Consider the following 25,629-nt stretch of genomic DNA (forward strand, 5'->3'; position numbering starts at 1 on the left):
GTTCAAAACCCCAAAATTTGAGAAATATGATGGACACGACGACCCTATCGCCCACTTGAAAAGGTACTGCAACCAGCTGAGGGGTGCAGGAGGAAAGGAAGAGCTGCTAATGGCTTACTTTTGGGAAAGCCTTGTGGGGGTAGCTTCCGAATGGTTCATTGACCAAGACATCTCTCACTGGCATGTTTGGGATGACATGGCCCAGGCCTTCGTCAAGCAATTCCAATACAACACTGATGTTGCACCAGATCGCAATTCCCTATCCAATATGAAGAAAAAGCCGACGGAAAGCTTTAGGGAGTACACCATCAAGTGGAGGGAGCAAGCGGCCCGAGTTAATCCACCCATGGATAATCATGAGTTGATCACTGTCTTTTTGGAGGCTCAAGAGCCTGATTATTTCCAAAACATAATGTCTGCAATGGGTAGGCCTTTTGATAAAGCAATCAAGATAGGGGAAATGGTCGAAAATGGCCTAAAGACTGACAGAATTGTAAGTCAGGCTACTCTCAAAGCCACCACCCAAGCGATCCAAAATGGGTCGGGAAGTTTTGCAAATAGGAAAAAGAGAGATGAAGGTTCTATGATGACCTCGGGATCTAGGGAAGTTCAAAGAGGGGCATCACACCCTTATGTGCAAGTTCAGCAGGGGCGATCCAGCTACCCTTAACTTTACTATCCCCTGCCAATTCCTCAATACTCTGTGGGCCCACCACAATATACAGTGTTCAATGCTCAATCATATGCTCGACCTCCCAATCAGCAGGTACGGGCACCAGCTCCAAGGGGTCCCGAACTCAATAACAAAATTTTCGGGCACCTTACAATGCTTGTCCCAGGCAGGATTATGGTCGAGAGCAGAGGCCGGCAGAAAATTTCACTCCATTGGCTGAATCATACTCTAGTCTATTCTAGAAGCTGAAGCAAATGGGCGTGATTGGACCCATCGCTCTCCACCACATGCATCCGAATTCACATAGATTTCAAGCAAATGCTAGATGTGAATATCATTCATGTGCCCTGGGGCATAGCACCGATGACTATTGGACTCTGAAAGGAGCCATATAAAGACTCATTTCTGAAAAATTAATTGTAGTAACAAATGGCGAGGACCCTCCTAATGTGACAAACAACCCGTTGTCGGAACACAACGATGTTCATTTCGTGGGAATGATTGACCGAGATCAGGAATACAAGCCCGTCGACCAAACAGAAATGACAGTGGGAGCAATTCAAGAAGGAACAAGTCTAGAAGTAAGACCAAGCCGAGATGTGCCATTGATTGTGAAAGACGCCCTGAACTCAGAAAAGGTAACTTTATTTGTGCCCAAGGTCTCGAGGTTAGAGGTTCGCTCTAATGTTCCAAGCCCAAGGTTGTATGTCCTTGGAGGCCACCCCGTCACAAGACAGAATCAAGGCGGTACGAATGGCATAACAGAGCCGATCATAATCAAACCTATCGTGCAACCCCATGTGACAAACACAAAAGTTGTTCCTTGGAACTACAACAAAACTGTGATGACCTACAAAGGCAAGGAAATCATAGAGGAAGTGGGGGAAACTGGAGGTTTGACTCGATCGGGGAGGTGTTATTATCCAGAAGAGTTGATGAAGGCCAAGCAAATCAGAGGAGGCCAATTGCCAATAAAGAAGCCAGTCACTGAAGTAGAGGCAGAAGAGTTTTTGAAGAAAATGAAAGCTTAGGATTACTCAATCATTGACCAGCTAAGAAAGACTCCTGCCCAAATCTCTCTACTATCTCTACTCATACATTCCAAAGAGCATGCCCGTGTACTAATCAAGGTCCTGAATGAGGCACATATCTCAGAGGAGACCATAGTGAATCAGTTAGAGAAGATGGCCAATAGATTTTTTGAGGTAAACAGAATCTCATTTACCGATGATGAACTTCCCGAGGAAGGAGCCGGGCACAATAGGGCTTTAAACTTGATGGTCAAATGTTAGGGGCATTATGTAAAGAGAGTCATGGTTGATGGAGGCTCAAGTGTAGATGTATGCCCTCTCTCTACTTTGCAAAGCATGAAGATCAATACGGATGGAATCCGACCCAGCAATGTTCACATCCGGGCTTTCGATGGCTCAGCGAGAGATACCATGGGGGAAATCAACCTCACCATGACGATTGGGCCGATGGACTTTGAGATTGTTTTCCAAGTAGTGGACATGGTCACTTCTTATAACTTTCTTCTTGGAAGGACATGGATCTATACAACCCGAGCTGTGCCATCCACCTTGCACCAGATGCTCAAATTCGAACATGACGGGCAAGAAATTATTGTTCACGGAGAAGACGAGTCTTCCATTTATAAAGACCCATTAATCCCCTGTATTGAGGCCAAGGAAGGGTCTGAGTCCATTGTTTATCAGGCTTTTGAAGTGGTTGCTATGAACCATGTCGAGGAAGGAAAGCCCATTCTGCATCCTAGTCTTTCCGCTACATCTGTAATGGTGGCTACGGTTATGATGAGACAAGGTTATGAGCCAGGAAAAGGTTTGGGGGCATCATTGCAAGGAATTTCAGAGCCTATTTCTCCGTTAGGCAACCAGGGTACTTTTGGCTTAGGCTTCAGGCCAACACAAGCAGACAAAAACAAATCCAAACACCGCAAAAAGAGTGGATGGGTCTTGCAACAGCCTATCCCTCATATTTTCTACACTTTTGTCAAGCCACGACTCCGAGAGGGTCAAAATTCCTTGGTGCATGCAAACATTGATGAAATTTGCCATGGCCTCAGCGAGATGTTTTCTGAAGTGAATATGATCCAGGCTGGTGAAGGCACTAGTCGTGCCGATGTGCAACTAATTGACCCAGACACCATGCTCACCAACTGGGAAGCAACTCCTCTCCCCATAAGGAAGGAGTCTTGGTAGTCTGCTTTTGCAGCTTCTTTTTGTATTTTGGGTTACTTTCAGGGTTGTAATCCAAATATCTCAGGATGATTGTTTTGTTTTGATGTTAACCCTTCTATCCTTTCGAATTCAATAAAATGCAGTTCAGTTTCCTATTAAGTTTCCTATCTTTTCCTTTTCCTAATTCCTGTCATTTTATTTTCATTTCAGTTTTGTTAATTTCGGCTTTAATAACATGACATGCATGCGGAATTCATGCTCAGATCTTGAAAAGCTGTCTAATATCGAAATAACGCATCAAGAGGTTGAATATGAGGAAGATGAGATTGTTGAGGAAATAAAAACAGAGTTGGAACAATTTGAAAACAAGCCTAAGCCAAACCTCAATGAAATTGAGACGATTAATATCGGAAGTCCTGAAGAAGTTAGAGAAATGAAGATAAGCATTCACACTGAACAAAAAACCAGAGATATCTTGATTCAACTTTTATTTGAATATAGAGATGTGTTTGCTTGGTCTTACGATGATATGCCAGGTTTAAGTGTTGATCTGGTGGTTCAAAGCTTCCTACATATCCTGGTTTTCCACCAGTCCAACAAAAGCAACGAAAATTTAAAACAGACATGAGCGACAAAATCAAAGAAGAAATAATAAGCAACTAAGCGCCAATGTGGTCAGAGCTGTCCGATACACCACCTGGGTGGCAAATGTTGTGCCCGTGCTAAAGAAGGATGGAAAAACCAGAGTTTGTGTCGACTATAGGGACCTGAACAAAGCAAGTCCAAAGGATAATTTTCCTTTGCCAAACATCCACATTCTTGTAGATAATTGCGCAAAGCATGAGATCCAATCATTTATGGATTACTATGCTGGGTACCACCAAATTCTAATGGATGAGGATGATGCAGAAAAGACCGCTCTCACCACGCCATGGGGTACTTATTGTTACAGGGTCATGCCATTCGGTTTAAAGAACGTAGGGGCAACTTACATGAGGGCCATGACCACCATTTTTACGACATGATGCATAAAGAGATTGAAGTATATGTCGACGATGTCATCATAAAATCAAAGACACAAGCCGATCACGTGTGTGATTTAAAAAAGTTCTTCAAACGTTTTCGTAGGTATGACCTTAAGCTTAATCCAGCCAAGTGTGCATTTGGGGTCCCATCTAGGAAACTACTCGGTTTTATAGTCAGCCGGAGAGGCATTGAATTGGATCCATCTAAGATAAAGTCCATTCGAGATCTTCCACCCCCGAAGAACAAAAAAGAGGTCATGAGTTTGCTCGGGAGGTTGAACTACATCAGTAGGTTCATTGCTCAGCACACAACCACGTGCGAGCCCATCTTTAAGTTGCTGAAAAAGGATTCTGCTGTCAGATGGACAAACGATTGCCAAAAGGTTTTTGACAGGATCAAAGATTATCTGTCAAAACCCCCTGTACTGGTCCCACCTGAACCTGGTAGGCCTTTGTTTTTATATCTATCAGTGATGGATAATTCCTTTGGATGCGTTCTGGGGCAACATGATGCAACATGCAGAAAGGAACAGGCAATATATTATTTGAGCAAGAAGTTGACCGATTATGAGGTTAAGTACACCCTTTTAGAAAGGACATGTTGTGCCTTGACTTAGGTCGCTTAAAAGTTGAGACATTATCTTTTGGCCTACACTACTTACCTCATATCCAGAATGGATCCCTTGAAGTACATCTTCCAAAAGCCAATGCCCACTGGTAGGCTCGCAAAATGGCAAATCCTGCTCACAGAGTTTGATATCGTCTATGTCACTCGCATTGCGATGAAAGCACAGGCTTTGGCAGATCATTTGGCAGAGAATCCAGTTGATAATGAGTACATACCACTTAGCACACACTTCCCGGACGAAGAGGTCAACTCGATAGAGGAAGTGGTTCCAGAAAATCACCCTGTATGGAAAATGTATTTTGATGGGGCTGTCAATATCAAAGGAGTTGGGATCGGGGCAATCCTCTTCTCACCTATTGGACACCATTACCCTGCGACGACCCGACTTCAGTTCTTCTGTACTAATAATACGGCAGAATATGAAGCTTGTATCATGGGTTTGAAAATGGCCATCGATCTGGATGTGCGTGAACTATTAGTTATGGGAGATTCTAACTTGCTTATCAAGCAAGCCCAAGGCGAATGGGAGACTCAAGACATCAAACTTATTCCGTACAGACAATGTGTGCGAGACTTGAGCAAAAGATTCAAATCTATCGAGTTCAGGCACATTCCCCGGTTTCACAACGAGCTAGCCGATGCATTGGCTACTCTAGCCTCGATGCTCCCTTATCCAGGCAACACTCATATTGATCCACTAGAAATCCAAGTTCGGAATCAACACGGTTACTGTAATACAATCGAGACAGAACCAGATGGTGAACCATGGTATCATGACATAAAACGATTCCTGAAAACAAGAGAATATCCAGAGCATGCCAAAGGAGATCAAAAAAGAACTATAAGGCGACTCGCCAGTGGTTTCTTCCTGAATGGGGAAATTCTGTACAAGAGGACCCCAGATTTAAACTTGTTGATATGCATAGATGCTACAGAAGCAGAGCGGATCATGAGTGAAGTGCATTCAGGGGTATGTGGACCTCACATGAATGGATATGTTTTGGCGAAGAAGATTCTATGGGCAGGGTATTACTAGCTTACCATGGAGCGACACTGCTTCAGATTTGTTCGTAAATGTCACCAGTGCCAGATTCACGGTGACCTAATTCACTTGCCTCCTTCGAAGTTGCATCCCATGTCCTCTATTGGCCTTTCGTTGCTTGGGGAATGAATGTTATTGGGCCGATCGAGCCAAAGGCTTCAAATGGGCATAAATTCATTTTGGTTGCAATTGATTACTTCACCAAGTGGGTGGAAGCCGTCACTTTCAAAGCAGTCACCAAGAAAGCAGTGGTAGACTTTGTTTACTCCAACATCATTTGTCACTTTGGTATCCCAAAGACCATTATCACTGACAATGCAGCCAATCTAAATAGTCATTTGATGAACGAGGTATGCGAATAATTTAAAATCATGCATCGCCATTCTACCCCTTACCGGCCAAAAGCCAATGGAGCAGTTAAAGCGGCAAACAAGAACATCAAGAAGATTTTTAGGAAGATGATCCAAGGTTCCAGGCAATGGCATGAAAAGTTGCCTTTTGCTCTTTTGGGATACCGTACGACTATTCGCACATCTGTTGGTGCAACTCCGTATCTACTTGTATACGGAACTGAAGTTGTAATACCCGTTGAAGTTGAAATTCCCTCTCTCTGAATTATTGTGGAATCAGAGATTGAAGACACTGAGTGGGTCAAGACCCGATTAGAACAACTGATGTTGATCGATGAAAAACAGCTAGCAGTAGTGTGTTTCGGCCAGTTATACCAACAAAGAATGGCACGCTCTTACAATAAGAAAGTGCACCCAAGGCAGTTTGAGGTAGGCCAGCTGATTTTGAAACGCATCCTTTCGCACCAGGTAGAAGCTAAAGGAAAGTTCGCCCCGAACTGGCAAGGACCCTACATCATCAAGAAAGTGTTACCAAAAGGGGCCTTGCACTTGGTAGATGAAGAAGGACGGGTACCAGACATGACTATTAACGCAGATGCAGTCAAAAGATATTATGTCTGATATATACCCATTGTAGAATTTTCACGCATTGATTTTCTCAGATTGAAGTGGGGAAGGCTATCATTTGCTCGCTATTCCAAATAGGTGTCACCCTTTTTGTTAATCCTTTTGAGCCTTATTTGTCTTCCTTGTTTCTCACTTCTTGAAACTTGTGTACTTGTAAAAAAAAACAACAAATCTCTGAGTCATTGAACTACGTCTAACCTGATTCCGAAAGGATACGTAGGCAGCCTTACTCTGGGTTCGGTCCCATCAGAACAAAAAATCCATATTCCCAATACTCCAAAACTGGGGCAGAAGTTTGTTTTATTTCACGGTTTTTTCTGTAAAAATGATTCTAAAAGTTGTAATTCAGTTCAAGGTTCATTTCGCCTTTTTATCTTTCAAGAATTTCTGATCGATGTTTTTTAAGAATGACTGAAGTCCCCATGCCAAAGGCATTGGATAACCTCCCTCATACAGTATCTTAGTCAAAGAAAAAAGAAATGAGAGAGTCTTATTAGTGAAAACCCGTACGGGCACTATAAGACGATAGTGAGCAGAGAAATGAGAGAGTCTTATTGGTGAAAACCCAGATGGGCACCATAAGGTGACAGTTAGTAGAGAAATGAGAGAGGTTAGTTAGCGAAAACCTGCAATGGGTGCTACTAGCCGAATAAGGGTCTTTGATTCTCCGGCATGAGCACAACCAAGACAAATTCAAGATGAACATTTGCGGCGGATTTTGAGAATTAGACAGCTCAGACAGCTCAGGCATCCAGTCCAAAATGCATGTCATGATTCATTAAAGTCAGCACATACCTCCAGATAAGTCTCCCTATTCCTTTTCCCGAAAGGGACACCTTTTGTTTAAGCACAGTTCTTTTTCGCTTCCAATTATTATTCTGTTTTTACCCATAATTTTTCTTTGAGTCTCCTTCGGTCTAATCCTGCATCAAAATAGAAGCAAAGAAAGGGCTGCAAAACTGGCTACAGCTTCCCCGTAATGTCGAGCTCAATTTGGGGCATATATGGCATTGACGAAGGCACGAATCCATCTCTGATCTCATTCGATAAGACAAACAAAGTATCTAAAAAAAGAGCTGAAAAGGTCGCCTAAGCAAGACCTGCTTTATGAGAAAAGTTGATGAGCACTACGGACACAAACCGATACTAGGGTAAGACAACTGAGTTTGATTTTAGAGAAAAATGCATTGCCTTAGAGACAAGGGTAGCGGTACCATGGACATCTGGGTATGAAACAGTTGGGGGCAATATTGTGAAGCCAAGGTCTCTAGAAAATGATACAGAGTGGCATAACATCTCGGTACCATGCTGACAGAATCGATTCTTCGACAGCAGTGGTCGTGAATCAAGCTACTTAGGGCATCAAGGCCACAAACCATCCACCACTTTAAAAACTCACAAGTTTTTCTTTGTTTAAAGCAGGAACAAAGTAGTGCAGAATGTCGGTCCTAAGTGAACGAATGTCACCAAACGTAAGATCCTTAAAATCTCCATTTTTCTTTTATTTTTCAGCATGCATCACTATTGTTCACATCTCCTTTTTCTGAAGCTTAACTCAGGTAGAACCGTTTCGCCTAGGGGGATCCAGCTCATAGTTTCCGGGTAGAAGTACTCTTCACTCAGGGTGTTTTCTGAAGCTTAACTCAGGTAGAACCGTTTCGCCTAGGGGGATCCAGCTCATAGTTTCCGGGTAGAAGTACTCTTCACTCAGGGTGTTTTATGTAGCTTAACCCATGTAGAACTATTTCTTCTATGGGGATTCAGCTCATAGTTTTCGGGTAGAAGTACTCTTCGCTCAGGGTGTTTTACGTAGCTTAACCCAGGTAGAACCGTTTTGCCTAGGGGGATCTAGCTCATAGTTTCCGGGTAGAAGTACTCTTCACTCAGGGTGTTTTATGTAGCTTAACCCAGGTAGAACCATTTCTCCTATGGGGATTCAGCTCATAGTTTCCGGGTAGAAGTACTATTCGCTCAGGGTGTTTTACGTAGCTTAACCCAGGTAGAACCATTTTGCCTAGGGGGATCTAGCTCATAGTTTCCGGGTAGAAGTACTCTTCGCTCAGGGTATTTTACGTAGCTTAACCCAAGTAGAACCGTTTCGCCTAGGGGGATCTAGCTCATAGTTTCCGGGTAGAAGTACTCTTCGCTCAGGGTGTTTTACGTAGCTTAACCCAGGTAGAACCGTTTCGCCTAGGGGGATCTAGTTCGTAGTTCCGGGTAGAAGTAATCTTCGCTCATGTTGTTTAAATACAGTTTAACTCAAATCGAACCGTTTCGCCAAGAGGGATTCAATACTTTATCGATAATACATGGTGCTAACACCTGATTTTATTTCCTTCCAGTAAGAGAGGGTACCAGCCTATGATTACATTTCCTTTCAGTTGCACAAGGTACCGATCCGTGGTTAAACTATCCTTCGTTACCAAATTTTATCTCTTTCAGCTAGTTTATACTACTGTTTCTATCTGCCTTTTCAATAAATTAGATAATTTACAGATTTCTCTAATAACTCACAGAATTTTCCTAGTGCCAGACAAGGGCAGAAAAATTTTGTTCGTTTTTGTTTGTCTTTGATGTCTTTGCAGGCTCTACCATATATCACAAGTGACGATTAAAGCTTACAGTTTCAGTTTCTCATCAAAAGAAAGAAATCCTTCGATCACAAAATAGTCGGAGTTTAGCTTTGATAATGTGTCAGCAACCCAGCTTCTCAAGATTCATCTTCTCAAATTCTGATCCAGAAAGCAAGCCATCGAGATTGAGTCATAATCTTTTCTTCAAAAGAATTAAGATCCAATCTAAGGTCAACACAAGCGAACAGGTCAAGAATCAAGATTTAACTCTAGAAGACATGTGGATAGGAATTTTTGTACTCTTAATTTGCAGACAAATGTAGTGTCTTCTCTTTTTCTTTTGATGAAAGAAGAAATAATGGTAAGAGTAACAGCAACAGTAACAACAGTCTTAAATCCAGTGTTTGGTAGTCCCACCTACCAAATTTTCCCAGAACTACACTGACCTGATTCCTTTATAACCAAGGATATATAGGCAACCTCAGAAGCAAGGTTCGGTCACCACCTTTTTCAAAATGCTTCCACTAGAGTGAATGTGAGCAAAACATTATCCATGGCATTTATTTGTCTTTGCACGAAAACGCTTCATGTTCTCGAGCAAAGAGGGGCAGCTGTAAATGCCTAATTTTTGCCTTATATATATAATATATGTATGTGTGTGTTTGTCCTTATTTGTGTATGTATAGATTATAAGAGTTGAGTAATGGTTTGATAAATGAGGTAGGGTTTGGGCTAGTGTAATTTAATTAAAATTGTGCCAAAATTTGAGCCCAAAAAGCCCAAACCCGGTCCAAAAGGGGGCTGCCAAGAAGAGCTTAAAATGACGTAGTTTTGTCTTGAAACTACGTTGTTTTAGTTAAGTGACAAGATTCAATCTCATCCACCCATCTTGATTTAATCCAACGGTCCTAGTTTGATCTTCATCCTAGGTATTTAAAGCCTAAAATTCCCAAAAATTTGCCCCATTTCCCCATTATTTCCTCTCTCTTCTTTCCCTCTCATCACTCTCTCTTCTCTCTCCCCCGCCGCCGCCCCGCCGCCGCCGGCCGGAAATCGCCGCCGCCGGCGGACCACCTCCAAATTCACACCATGTAATCTCCACAACTTCCTCTTTCCATATCTCCAAACCAAAACCTTCAAAAATCCCTCAAACTCCTTGAATCTTAGATCTAGGAAACTTTTCCGTCACTTTTTTGCCCAAATTATTGAAGCTCCAACCACTACCACCCCCACAATACCTACATCAATGGATAGAGCTCCTCAAAACCTAGATATTGATGCCAATTTCACCCTGAAAATTCGGCGACCAAAATCCGGCCAAATTCCGGCGACCTCCCCGAACACCCTCTTTTGGCATACCACCATTTTTTCGGCCACTTGAATTGTAAAATGGTAAAATCCTATTCTTTTTCATGGCTGATTTTTTATTTTTATTTTTATTTTTCAGATTTTATTTTTTATTATTAATTATTTTAGCATTAGTTTTTGAAGTTTTGTAATGTTAAATTTTCTGTTTTTGCACTTGTTGAAGTAGTAAAATAGCTTTGTGTTGATTAAAGTGAGATAGTGAGGAAATGCTTGAGAGTATATGGTAAAATCGTAATCCTGCCCCGTTATTAATTTTTTGATTTTTTTTTAGTTAAAGTTAGTTTCTATCTTGTTTCTTCATTTAATCCATTTTTGATTATGTTTGTCTACTTGGTTTTATTAAATCGCTCCAGCGATAACGTGCATTTCGTTTGGCTTTAATAGTTAATTTTTGTTTGCTTACGATTGGTTCATAACACATGTGTGAAATTTAATTACATGTTTTAATACTTGGTTTAGTTTGAATCAACAGGGTGATATTGATGTTGTTAAAATTTGAAGTTTATGTTATTTTATCACAAAATAGGGTGCTAGTAGCCTACTTTTACTAGTTAGGGTGGCTGAAATGATATTTTTTTCTCTTTGTTTCTGACATAGTAGATTTCCTTTGACCTTTGGACAGATTTTGAACAGTGTTTAGCACACAATGTCAGTTTTTGTCGGACAGACATTTGGTGAACCAAAATCTGTCCAAATTTGCCTATTTAAGGGCTGCCCTTTCCTCACTTTGGGGGGACTCCATCACACTTTCAGGGGGCATTTTTTATAATTGCTTTGTCACAAAAACAAAAAAAAAATCAGCAGTTGAACACATGAAAAGTAAGCTGAAATGGTGAGTTTTGGGAGTGAATCTTAGAGTGCAAACTTTTAGAAAAGTATAAGTCCTCTTTAGAGTTCGTTTCTGGGTTCCCTCTCTAAGTTTTTGGGTTGTTTTAACACGGATTTGCTGCTGGTTTTATGCTGCTTTAGTTGCTGAACTACTGTTTATTCTTTTGCTACCAGGTAATCCTTTAAGACTCGTAATGTACGTATTTTCAGCAATGGGAACAACTTGAACATGCTGCACCATTTAAATGTGTTTGATGTGATGAATAGTTTGACAACAAAAGAGCTTGTATGTTATTGTTATGTATCAAACATGTGATAATGTGAATATAGTCCTTCATAATACTTGAATATTGAGTTGTAAGTTTTTGAATGTGATATGTAAGTCGTTTATGGATTTTTTAAGCATGTTTTCAAGCTATTATATCCGAGTAACAATGCTAAGTATGCCATGAATGACTTTAGGTGTATAACACATAGCATGAGTTCATTTTAGTTGCTGAAATTTCACTACCAACATATGCTTCTAGGAATGCTGTGATAATATCTTTGTGAATCTGGCCATTTTGCCGGATTTGCAAAAATGGCTATTTTTGTAAAGTGGGCGTTTATACAATTGTGACTATGTAGTTAATGATCATGAACTCAAACTAAGTAAAGAGCTAAGATTGTATCAACTTTGGGCCTTATTGAATCAAAGATAAAAGTTGGCCTATTTACCTTTGAACAACAAAATTACCCCTTTTCTTCTATATAGCATTGGGCCAATTGAAATTCATTTCTTGGCCCATTTTAATAATAAATTCCAGCAGCCCAAAAGCTCCATACAAGCTGGCCCATGTTTTTTTTAACAAGAAGTTGGCTCATTTCTTTTAAAATAGATAAAGTTGGTCCAACATTTATTTGCATAATTTTTCCCAACTATAAAGCTCGAAAAAATAATAATAATATCAGATTTTTCTACTATTTTAATTAACTAGTTTCCCTTTAATTAATTTAAACGTTAGGCAAATAGTAGGTGTGCTTTAACTTCACGGACTCACTTGTGTAGCGTGACGCTTAACTTTTAATAAGTTAATTCATCAATTTCATGTCATATTCAATAGTTTTAATTAATTTGTAAATATTTTGTCATAATCACGGATTCGCTTGCATAGCGTGGTAGTGACATTTAATAAATTTTCTAAAAAAAGAGGGTTAATGTTTCCTCCAACGTAATTGCAACAATTTTTCAAAAGTAAATAACGTGCTAACAATCGTCTGTCATGACTGCGGATTCGCTTGCGTAGCACCGTTATGACTAAATAATAAATTTCGTTGATCACGCATTCGCTTGCGTAGTGTGGTTATGACATCTTATTATTCAAAAATGTTCTTTAATTTTTTCTAATAATCAAGAGATAAAAGAGGATAGGTAAAACATGAAAATAATATAAATCACAGTTTGTCCAAAATTAATTCAAGCCAAGTTTAAGTCAATAAAGCGACCGTGCTAGAACCACGGGACTCGGGGAATGCCTTATACCTTCTCCCTGGTCAACAGAATTCCTTACCCGAACTTTATTTTCGCGGACCGATTAAAATAGAGTCAAACCTTCCTTTGACTAGGGATCCAAATAAATGGTGACTTGGAACACCGAAAAAATCAATTCTAAGTGGCGACTCTGAACAATAAAATAATCCCTATTCAAATTTTGTCACTTTAATTGGAAAAACTCTTTGGCTCATACACATATTATTATTATTTTGAGGGGTAGAAAAGGGGTGTGACAGTACTTATAAAGTATATCAAGTAAACACCGTGCGCTGACATGGCAAATCAGTTGTGTCTCACTACAAATTGAGGGCGTGAGGACTTGAATTGTGTTCTTTTCTTTTTCTTTTCGGTTTAAAAAGTAACCTTTATTTTTGTGGACCCACTTACCTTCATCTTTACTTCCCCTTCTTCAAAATAATTTTCACCATAGATGAAAAACAAGAAAAACCAAAGCAAACCAATGCCAGACCCCGTCACTCTCCGACAAAAATTTGGCAAACATTGCCGGACCATAAATGAAAAACAAGTATAAAACAAAGATACCGATGCCCCTGCTGGAAATCCCACGGGCCGGCCAGTTGGCGACCCCGCTCCCTCTTCTTTTTTCTGCAACTTTTTCAAACTATTATCACCACTAGCCTAAGACCAGCAAGATGCCAGAAGCAGAGAACAAACAAACCCGCCAGAAAACCTTCATCGTTGACTAGGCCAAAAAAAGTGCAACTCACGCATATGGCCTGCTGTACTCAGGTGTTTACTTGACCTACTTAATAGCCACTTAAAGTGTTAAAATGAAAAAGAGCTCAGTTAAAGTGTTTGGCTGATCGTTGAGGACAACTTAAAGGGACTGTTTATGTATTTCGCCTATTTGTAAGTGTGTACAGAAATTATCTTTCTACAAAATGAGAAAAATAGTTGGCGTAAATAAAGAAATTCTTTACAAGATAAATAATTTTTCCACCAAATAAAAAAAATATTAAAAAGATGAAAAGAAACTACCGAAACTATTGTTACTATCAGCAGAAAAGAAAACTAAGAAGTAACTAATGACTTCTAATCTGTTAAATCGACAGCTTCTTATATTCTGTTTTGGAACCTTAACTTTTGTGGTATCTGACTATTACTTCGTCTTTTCTCATTTCTTTTTATTTCATAGACTCAAGAATTACCAAGTTTGACTTATGTTTTGATGGCTTAAGGCCCCTAATATCAGAAGGGATCATTTGACATGGTTTTTATCAATTTTTTAATTTGTTAGTCTTCATTTAAGAAGTTCCTGTTTTAGCATTCTTAGTTTCTTTGGAGACCAGATATATTTAATAGTCGATACGATAGTGATGTTTTCCCTTTATAACTTTCGTGTGATATATATACTTGCTCTTTCAGGAGGTTGCAAGGATAATCAATTTGTCAACTCATGCTAGCTTCAGTCTGTATGAGTGCCGTAAGGTTGTTACTGGTTCTAAATCCATAGATCCTGCAAATGGTACTAATTCCTATCCACTTATTAACAAATATTTGGCATTTTAAGCCTGTGTGCTTCGTTTAGAGGAGTACATTGCCTTGGATGACAATAAGCATATTGGTGATCTACTGGCGGACTTTAAGGCATCAAATAACAGAAGTGAAGGGGATATTTTGCACTGTAAACTGATTTTCAAAAAGACGATTTTTAGGGAGTCAGATGAAGCTGTTACAGAGCCAATGTTCGTGCAATTATCTTATGTTCAAGTATGTCGATTTGCGTCTAGTTAGATTGAGTTGTACTAAATGTTTAGGTTAATTGGTAGACCTTCGACGTCAAAGTTGATTCAACTTCGTGATAATAAATGTTACGTGTTCACAGTTACAGCATGATTACATACTGGGCAATTATCCTGTTTGCAAGGATGACGCAGCGCAGATGTATGCTCTGCAGATTCTGGTTGACATTGGATATGTTGATGGCCCTGAATCTCGCGAGTTAGTAGTTTTCATTATCTTTTGTTCCTTTCAAATTATGCCTAGTACTGCTACTATTCCTCTCAAAGCCTGAACATGTCGTAGGTGCCCCTTTCCTGAGCCGAGGGTCTATTGGAAACAATCTTTCTATCCTCACAAGGTAGGAATAAGGTCTGAGTACACACTATCCTCCCTAGACCCCACGGCGTGGGATAATAGTGTTGGCTCTCCTTGCCCAAGGAATCATGTTCAAAGAAATTGGGGAGAAGTTCTTTCTATTTAATTTTTCATTAATGTTGTCATTTTTATGGTTAATATTGTTACCTTCAAGGTTTCACGTATTAATTTTGATGATAACAAACCAATACAATTATTAATATAAGAATATTTACTTGTGGTAATCTTATTTTATGTATAGGTTTATTCAAGAAAGAAAATGCTGGTAAAGATCCAAACAAATATGGGAAAAGAGATATCATTTGAAGAATTTATCAAGGAAGATTATTTTCAAAGATTTGATCTCCAAGGGCCATAGAAGGAATAATATTTGAAAGTGAAATTTCAAATATTGAATGTCTTACTACAATATCAGAAGAAGAATCTACGGAAATTATGGATGAGAAGTTTTTCAACATCTCGAAAGGAAAGTTGCTAAAATCATGGATAAGATCTATTATTTTGTGGAAGGAAGATACTATATGGAAAAGATACTACAAGGACAAGGAAGAATATATTTTCTATGGAAAGAAAATATATTATGGATGCAGTACAATCTATATTATGGAAAGATATTATTTTCCAAGATCAAGAAAGAAATATTTTCAATATAATGGGAGAAGAATATATTTTCTATAGAAAGAAAATATATTATGGGTGTAGTATATTCTATATTATGGAAAGAGATTATTTTTCAAGATAAAAAAAGTAGTCAAAGATTTATTGAGATCTATCAGAAAGGAAATATTTTAAGAAAGATATGTTTACCAGGACAAGTACTACAAGGAATTGGCCAAGTCTTGCATTTAAGGAATGTTGCACAAAGAAGCTTATTATTCAAAATATATACTACGGGATGAGATGGAAAATACTATTCTTATGGAAAGAAGCATGAGTTATTGGAATCAATCAATAAATTACTACATAATGGAAAAGTAAATCATAGGGATTTTGATTGAATCATTATGACTATTCTCAAGTAGATATTCATAAAGATTATATATTGCAGAGAATTATTAATCATGGATCTATTCAAGGAAGGAATTGATATTGGCACCATGATTGGAAATTCAAATTGTCCAATTCGAAAGGAAAGTTTGCATTAACAGAAGATATCCAAATCTGCCTTGTAGATTGTGATCATGTTCAAAAGGGCAAGAAGCAGTAAAGGAAAGTTGGAGCAGTGGCAAAGGAAATCCTTTTCCAAAATTAGAAGACCGCTGCAACGGCTAGAATATTCAATGACCAAGTATAAAAGAGAAGATACTTGCAACAACAAACTCATGCAGCCTTCTATACAAATTGTCTATCCAACTACAAGTTCTTTATTCTACTCTTAACAAGCATTGTAATTCACTTTAGTAGATTTACTGTGTACCCAAAAGAAAGAAGAGAGACAGAAAAATATTAGAGAGGCAGTGTGTCCTAGAGGTTATGTCATTGTTCGTTTCTTTGGTGAGCGAGTGAAAACCAAAGGGCCGTTGTTGGTGAGCGAGTGAAAACCAACCCTGTCAGCGTTGGTGGTGATCGCTGAAAATCACAAAGGTTGTACTCAATTCAATTTACAAAGAGCTCTGAAATATAACTCTCTTGCAACCCAAGAGGACTTGATTAGGATACTACATTAGTTCCGAACCAGTATAAATTAAATTCTTGGTGTCATTTACTTTATCGCTCTCGTATTATATTCTGTTCCTTTACTGTTTAGTGTGATTAATACTTGTTTAAATTGAAAGAACTAACAGTTCTGTGCAGGTTGTCTCTGCATAAGTCGACTAGGTCTGAAGAGTAGTTGACTAAAAATTTAGAAAAGCTACAATTCACCCCCCCTCTTGTAATTTCAATTGGTATCAGAGCCGGTCTCACATCTTTATTTCTTTTCTTAACAGCAAGTGAGAAAAGATCCATGGCAGGTCATCAAATTATTGGAATCGTACTTCAAGAGGGATACTCAATAAGAAGGCCACCGTACTTCAATAGTCAATACTATAATCATTAGAAAGAAAGAATGAAGGCTTATGTCCAATCAATAGATTATCGAGCCTGACTAGTTATTCAGAATGGACCAAGACCTATTCCGAACAATAGTGATGGAAATAAGCTTGTAAAAAGGGAATCCATATTTGACTATACAAAAGAACAGTTGAATATTATGCAAACAAATGCTAGAGCAATCAACATTCTTTATTGTGCGATTAGTGAAGAAGAATATGAGAAAATATCCATCCGTGAGACTGCTAAAGATATATGGGACAGATTGAAAAATATCCACGGGGACGCCAACAAAGTTAAGGAAATTGAATCCACGTCAACTTTTGAAGAATCTGAAAATGGTGAAGATCGAGAAGATTTGGCCGTGATACCCAGGATGAGAAAAATGAAGAGTAGAAAGAAGCAGAATAGAAAATCTTAATCCATCCAGAATCATCAAAAGAATCAGAAGAATGAGGTTCAACAATAAGAGAACATATGCTGCTACAAATGTGGTAAATCTGGGCATATGAAATTAAAATGTCCCAACATCAAGAAGAAAAATCATAGAATCTCAACTTGGAGCGACGCGGATGATCAAGAAGAAATGACAAATATATATCTCAAGAAAAGAGAAGAAACTGACGAGGCGTGCTTTAATGTTATTCTAGATTGTGATCACAAGAAAAAGAATCACAAATCTTGGAGCAACGAGGATGAATATGAAGAATAAAACAATCACGAAAGAATGGAGAATCAATGTTTCATGGCAATGGGAGAAATTAACAAGGTATGCCCCACTCCTATTACGTATTGCGATAAATGTGATGAATTGCAGGGTGATATCGAATTGGTTCTCAATGGATGTAAGAAAGTTCTTAATGAATATAATAAGTTGAGTAAGGAGAAAAAAAATTGGGAGATCCAACTTGAAGAATATAAGAAACTAACGCATGAGAAGAAAGATTGGGAGATCCAACTTGAAGAATATAACAAGTTGAGAAATGAAAAGATTGAGTGGGATACTCAGCTTAAAGAATATCTGGTGGAGAAAAACTTACTTCAAGAAGAAAATTTTGAGCTTCGCAAACAAATAAGCAGCTTGCACAAATCCCCCAGCCACTACTTTGATCGATCAAAGTCATCTCCTTGGCTTAAAAGCTATAAGTCGACTGAAAAGGGATCTACTGGTAAACGTCCTACTTTGAACAAGTTGACTGAGGAAAGTTCCAAGTCAACTAATAAGGCAGCTGCAGGTAAACACTCTTATTCTCATATTACACGCCACTATTGTGGCAATTCTGGACATAAAGTATTTGCATGTAATTATGCCAAAAGTTATGTTAGATCAAAATATATTTTGGATACCAAAACAGTTACATGCATCTCGAATTATTCAATCTACTAACCATGAAGGACCCAAAAAGATTTGGGTACCAAAAATAAATTAATCTTTTTTTGCAGAAATTTTGAGTCCAGCCATAAAAAGGGATAGATGAAATTTTCATAATGGCTGGTCAAGGCACATGCTTAAAAATGCTTCAACGTTCATACATACTCTACAAATGATGAAGGAACTATTACATGTGATGGTAAACTTAAGTAATTGGTATCACTAAAGGTTATTCAAATTCCTTCGGATGCTTTATAAGGTGATACGTATCTAGTAACATTTTTTTGTTATGTACAACTACATATTGCTTGAGTCGACTAGCTCCAACATACTATTATTATGTTTGGTGTTAATCTTATCTGTGACTTAGAGATCTGAATAAGAACGAATATCTTGCATGAACCATGCCATTTGTATAAGCATTAGAATAAGAAAGTATGCATGCATGTATTCCTTTCATGTAGTTGTGAGCTTAAAATAACTTGTGAAGAGAATTACTTCTTATATTCATTCTTTTAGTGAAAGTGTCAATATTTCATTCATTTTTGATTGCTTAACCTTGATGCCTCGGTAACTTGTGCACATATGGAGATACTCGACTATTCCTAAGACTCAAAAGCTTGGAAGGTACATGTATATGTTTCTATTGATGTTTATCTATGCTTTTGCTTAGGTTATATTCCTTAATACGAAAATGATGATTATAGATGTAAGTTAAATTATTTGTTCGATAATTTCTTTGTCATACATGATTCTTCTATTATTTAGTTTGGTGCCTGAATTGAATGCAGACTTGAAAAGAAAGCATCATTTTTGCATAAATTATCATCATTGTCTTTAATATTTACATTGGATCTTATCTTGAATGAAATTATGTCTGAGCTATGGGAAGGAAGAAAAATCAATTTTTTGGTTATCTTATTTCCTTTGGTTGCAACTGTCTTGGTAAGACTCTTGGCATATTTCTTATTCATTAGTTGTAAAGAAATCTCATCATGCGCATTTTTCCTTATACTAATATTTTTCTAAGCAATTTGTGAATAAGGATGGAGAATTAGAGTGGATAGCGTGAAATAATTTTCTAGTGACACATCTATACTAGTTGAACTAGACAGTCATGAAGAAGCATTAAACGATGAATGATGGATTCTAGTAATACAAAATTTGTTGAGCACAGCTGAAAGAATCAACAGTATGAAAATTCAGTACCAAGCAAATGAGCTGCAATCATGGATATCTAAAGCCAGATAAGATTGGTAAGGTTGTAAAAATTATGTGTAGCCCAAGGTTTCACAACAAGAAGGTATGTTTCTTCCTTGAGAGTTTTGTTAGAATATCATTTTTTATATACTTATTACAAAGTTTGTAAAGTATTTTTGTATGGATGTTGAAATATTTTTGAAAACTGCATAACATTATTCTCTAGCCTCTCTTTGGAATTGAAAGTTCTTTGATCACATTCATGTGACTAAGACTAGTTACCATTTGAAACAAATTCATGTTTATCATCCGACGATTATTCTTTCCAAAGATGTATTTACAAGAGCATATTTTTGTTTTGTAATACTAACTGAAAGCATGTCAAGCATTTTTAAGCCTCTGGTAGATGGTCGAGTTGAAATGAGTATAATGGAGAATGTACCTTATCTTCACATTCCAAATTATGCGAAGCAAGGAGAAAATTAGTAAGTCCAACGATCGATTAAAGTACCAAGGTATGACCGGCTCTCTATTGCATTTTATGACAAATATTTTGATATACCTGATCCCATAATATCTCTTTATAGTGCCACAAAAGATCTTTGGTTGATTCTAAAGTATAAAGCTAATTACTTTGATCTAGTATGATATTTTCAGATGCAGGCAACAAAGTGGACTGAAATAAAAAAAATGGCATGGAGATTTTTTTAATTCTCATGAAAAAGACAAAATAGATCACAAGGCAAAACACGTGTCATTAGATTGCTTGTGACAGAAAGTATTTTGGAAATCTTCTTGGAGGACATTGACCATCATCTTGTAGATATTTTCTCTCATTTACTGTCACACCTCCTTTTTTACTACACCCCGTAAAGGGTATAAATATAAGGGAGTTTTTCCAATTAAAGGACAATCGAAATGGGATCATTTATTTATTAAAAATCAGAGTCGCCACTTGGGATAATTTAGGGTGTCCCAAGTCACCGGTTTAAAATTCTGAATCGAGGAAGTTGACTCTTATTTATGGTCTGCGAACATAGAAATCCGGGTAAGGAATTCTGTTAACCCGGGAGAAGGTGTTAAGCACTCCCGAGTTCCGTGGTTCTAGCACGTTCGCTTTTGATTATACTTGGCTTGCGAAATTGCTTACTTTCTCATTTTGGAACCTATGTGCAGTCACCTCTTAACCGCTTTTAAATTTAAAAAAATCTTGAAACGGGTCACGCGTACGTGTACCCATTTGTTTTGGCGCGTCAAAAATTATGTCACGCGAACGTGTCCATATTTAATAACGCTTTATGGAGAAAAGCCTGGCCAAAGTTGCGTGAATGCATACTCCGGTTTTTAACATGCTTATTTCATTATTATTATCCAAAATCATGGCAGGGTCACGTGAAATGTATACTCGAGCCCTTTTAATCTAATTGACATAGTTAAATTAATGAATAGCACCCAGTTTCAATACTGTGACAAAATCATGCTCAGCTATAACCAATTCGAGTAAACATACGAGCAAATAGCTAAGTGAGCAAATTCAAAACTACGGAGAACAATTACAGAGTCAATAGGATCATATCACCAAACCAATAATTATTACCAAGCTTGAATAAAACAAATAGGAGATGAAAGAGTGAACCTCAATATAGCCAAAAAATTGATTGTTTTACTGTTTTGAACTCAAAATGTGACGAACCGCAAACGGGAACCCAAATCAGCATCGAAAATCTAAAACCGACGACGAACTCGAATCAACCTCGACTTAACTCCACTCCCATACTCGAAAAACCAAAAATCGGAACCAAATGAAAAACAGAAACATCTTCGTCGATAGATTCAAACTTAAGACGTAACTCCGAATCGAATATTTCCAATCAACTCTATCCTTGAAATCAAGCTTGACAGAATGAACCAGAGCGTTTTTTTTTGTATTCTTCTGATTGTATATAGAACTGTTTTGTTTCACATCCAAACTAGGACAATAAATTAGATAAGTAATACCCAGAATTGAAGAACAAAGAAAAACAAAACCCGCTGAAACAGTGACCCCGAATCTCAACGGAAATGGGAACTCAAACGCAAACAGACATATGAACGCAACCTCAAGAGACCTCGTTCAGTTTCTGCCTCAGATAATAACACAATCACCATATAAAGAGGAGGAAAGAAATAAGGTTCCGTTGTCCGCCGGGTTCCTTGCCGGATCTGTCACTGGTGGCGTCGATGGTCTTCAAAAGAGATAGAAGGGGAAGGAGGTATAGAAGCAAAAGCTAGGTACTGCAGCAACAGTCATGGCCTCGGCTGTTCAGGGATCTGTTGATTTTGTTCCAACGATGAAGAAAAGCTAGGGTCGTCAGACATGGCTGTTCTCTGTGTATTCTTGGGTTTTCGGAAACAAGGATCCTGGGTTGGCTTCGTGTGTGCGCGTGCAGCTGATTGGAGGTTGCTGAATTCTTAGGGTTTTGTTTTGATGAGGAAGAAGACCATGAGGGGTGCTGAATGGTCTAGGGTTTTAGGCTGAGCTTCATGAAGAAGAAGCTCATGAAGTCTGGTCGTTTGGTTCTACTCGTCGCGTTTGGAACTCGTTACTCCGACGAGCTGGTGGAGCTCGTTTTGCCGGCGAGTTTCAGGCAGCGATGGGGTCGCTTGATGGAGAAGCAGCAGCGGCTCGTGTTTGTTGGTTTTGCTGTTTGAGAAAAGGCAGCGGGGAGAGGGGGTGCTTTGTTTTGGTTCTCTGTTGCAGAAGAATAACAATGGCAATGGGTCGTTTGGAGAAGACAACGCCCGGGGGGGGGGGGTCCTGTGCAGCTTTTCGTTTTTGTTTTCAGCCCTTTTTTCGTTTTATCCTTTTTTTCTTCTTTTTATATTGTAGATTGTAGGGTTTTTAGGTTAAGGGCTATGGGCCTAGGAATTATGGGCTTGGCAATTGTGAGCTAGGTCCAAAATTAAGCCTAAAAATGGGTTGCTCGAGCCCAAGTTCTATTCTTTCGCTGCGAACGAGATTAAAAATACGGGCCCATTTATTAATTATTACTACTATTCAAATAATTATTAAAATAAATCTAACCATTAAAATAAATATATTTTTGGTATTTTCAAATATCATAATAAAATAAAAATATGATATTATTTTTGTATATTTGTTTAGATTAAAAATGACTACAAAACATTAATGAACTTATTTTTGTAAATTTTTGTTTTCTTGTATTAAAATAGAGTAAAAGAGTCAAAATTACTTAAAATATCTATATTATGCCTAAATTAAATATTTACGCGCTAAAATATGAAAAATCTTGGGGATGGTCAAAAATCACATGTCTACAGGTGTCCATCTTTGACTGGAAACATATAGAGTTTTCAGACAAAGACTGACTAGACAGGTTTTTAACCCGACCCTTATTTGGAGAGACTAAAACTATAAGTCTTCTGAAGCTTGATCTTGAGTCTTGAATGATTCTTCGTGCAGACTTTAGATTTGAACCTTGATGCTTGCTAGTTGCAGGTGCTAGTTCATCCTTCTTCAACTTTTTGGATCAAGACCAGGTATACAATGCTTGTTACCTCGGCCATGTTTTGAGCAACTCACATCTTTTCATCAACTTCTGCATTTGGATTCACTTCTTGCCTTTCTTTTTTCTTTATTGTGACTAACTTCTGTTGATCACCTCAGACTGTTGACTCGCATTCTTGCCGCACGATTCTTTGGTTGCTGACTTGACTTGCAATCTGAGATGCTTTTCCTTTTTTTCAGGTGGACGCCTGACTGTTGGACTCGAACCGTCTTCTCTTGTTACTTGACACTGTTTTCCTTTGCACCTCGAACCATTTTCCCCTTAAACTTGAACTGTCTTCCTTCGAAACTGCTTTTCCTTGAAACTCGAGTTGTTTTCCTTCGACACTGCTTTCCCTAGAAGCTTGAGTTGTCTCCCCTTGTTCTCCAGGTGGGCGCCTGATTACAACAAAATAGACAAAACAAAGAAATTTTTTCTGCCCCAGTTTGCACTAGGAAGATTTGTGAGTTGTTAGCAAAATTGTAAACCACTTGTACTATTGATGCAATGATGAAATTAAACTAAAGAATAGACTAGGAAAACTGTAAACTAAGCTTGACTAAAGTAAAAACTGACCCTATTCTCCAGGCGGGGCTCCCTGACTGCTAACTTGAAATGTATTCCCTGATGTCCAAGCGGGGTTCCTGACTCCAAAACGTGAATATATTCTCATGCTATCCAGGCGGGCTCCTGACTTCAACAAAATAGACAAAACAAAGAAAAGTTTCTGCCCTTGTTTGGTGGCTGGGCACAGATGTAAGTGTAAAATGGATCACATTACCAAATATCAATAAGAACTTGAAAACTGAAACTTGAATTGTACTCCCTTGTTCTCCAGGCGGGCTCCTGATTGTTGACTTGAAAGTATTCCTTGCTTTCCAGGCGGGCTCCGGACTTCAATTTGAAAGCGCTCCCTGCTCTCCAGGCGGGCTCCTGACTTCAAGATAGACAACACAAAGAATTTGAAAGCTAAAATTTAAATTGTACTCCCTTGTTCTCCAGGCGGGCTCCTGACTGCTAACTTGGAAGTATTCCCTGCTCTCCAGGCGGGCTCCTGACTTCAACTTGAAATGTATTCCCTGCTCTCCAGGTAGGTTCCTGACTTCAACATAGACAAAACAAAGAATTTGAAAGCTAAAACATAAATTGTACTCCCTTGTTCTCCAGGCGGGCTCCTGACTGCTAACTTGAAAGTATTCCCTGCTCTCCAGGCGGGCTCCTGACTTCTGGCTTGAAATGTATTCCCTGCTCTCCAGACAGGCTCCTGACTGCTGAACTTGAAAGTATTTCCTGCTCTCCAGGCGGGCTCCTGACTTCAACTTGAAATATATTCCCTGCTCTCCAGGCGGGCTCCTGACTGCCACATTTGAAAGTGTTCCCTGCTCTCCAGACGGACTCCTGACTTCAAAATAGATAAAATTAAAAGAATTTTTCTGCCCCAGTTTGGTGGCTGGGCACAGATGTAAGTGTAAAACTAAATTGTATCACCACATATTACTAAGATTTGAAAGCTGGGTCCCATTATCCAGGAGGGTCCTGAAATTCCTATTTAAATGACAATTAAAAATCTAAGTTATATTTTCTAAAATGTGACTTCTGCTGAATCTTGTTATCTAAGAGGGTCTTCAAACTACTCCCCATTATCCAGGAGGGTCCTGAAAATCAAAAGTCGAGTTTTATCTTAAGAGTGACAGTTTTTATGGCTGAATTATACTACCCTTACAGCAAAATTTTACGCTAGATGTTGCTATCTAATCGAAATTTTACAGCTAAGTCCCATTATTCAGGAGGGTCCTAGAAACTCCTAATTGAATCCTATCTCGAACATGCAAGCTTCTAAGCTAACTTATGTTCCATTGGGATACATTTATGCTAGATTATGCTATTTCTGAACTTTAAACGAGGTCCCATTTTCCAGGAGGGTCCAGAAAGTTTACGGTCAAACCTGTTTTGATGCTTACTCTTTCCCCTGCGGAGAGTTTCTCCGAAGCAAACGAATTTTCTGCCCCTATTTCAATCAAAGAAAAATCTTGTTAGTTTAAAATAATGGTGGTTGGCTTGTGGCCTTTACTTTGAGGACGATTGCTCCTTCACTTCCCATGATAACTGATTTCCACTCGAGGACCTTGCTTGCTTATGGACTACCCACTTTCTCTATCATCTTTATCACAGAAAATACCCATTCTCCGTTCAGACCCAATTCCCTTTATCTGTTGTATTGCACATGAACTGACATTTACCAACCTTTGTGTTTCACCGAAAATACCTTTGATCCGTCCACCTAACACCCTCCACCTGTTGCATTGTGCTCTTGTGTTGACGTGTACTGCACCTTTGTGTTTCTCATGGATTCCAAAGCACGTTAATTTCCATCCACTCAGTGCGCATGCTGCTTTTTCCTGACTTAAATCACTGGCCTTGGCCTTGAAGTCTACTGTTCCCTCACTTGTCACGATAACTTTGATTTCTGCTTGGAAGACCTCGCTTGTCACTGGTTAACCACTTTCTTTGTCT

The 25,629-nt window shown here is 38.6% G+C and overlaps 2 protein-coding genes and 1 long non-coding RNA gene across 3 annotated transcripts; all 3 read left to right on the forward strand.

Moving 5' to 3' along the window:
- Positions 1-1,986: 1,986 nt before the first annotated feature.
- On the forward strand, positions 1,987-3,499 carry LOC138870996 (uncharacterized). The gene is made up of 2 exons (XM_070148842.1): positions 1,987-2,888; positions 3,082-3,499. The coding sequence occupies exons 1-2, from the start codon at positions 1,987-1,989 to the stop codon at positions 3,497-3,499; spliced, it is 1,320 nt and encodes a 439-aa protein (XP_070004943.1).
- A 393-nt stretch (positions 3,500-3,892) lies between these two features.
- Positions 3,893-5,560, forward strand: LOC138870997 (uncharacterized). The gene is made up of 2 exons (XM_070148843.1): positions 3,893-4,390; positions 4,691-5,560. Exons 1-2 carry the CDS (start codon positions 3,893-3,895, stop codon positions 5,558-5,560), a joined length of 1,368 nt encoding a protein of 455 aa, XP_070004944.1.
- A 4,526-nt stretch (positions 5,561-10,086) lies between these two features.
- LOC138872108 (uncharacterized) lies at positions 10,087-11,730 on the forward strand. The gene is made up of 2 exons (XR_011400539.1): positions 10,087-10,508; positions 11,487-11,730. It is a non-coding gene; the product is annotated as an uncharacterized lncRNA (long non-coding RNA).
- Positions 11,731-25,629: the final 13,899 nt, after the last annotated feature.

This window comes from Nicotiana sylvestris, chromosome 6, assembly GCF_000393655.2.
Source record: "Nicotiana sylvestris chromosome 6, ASM39365v2, whole genome shotgun sequence".
Taxonomy (NCBI): domain Eukaryota; kingdom Viridiplantae; phylum Streptophyta; class Magnoliopsida; order Solanales; family Solanaceae; genus Nicotiana; species Nicotiana sylvestris.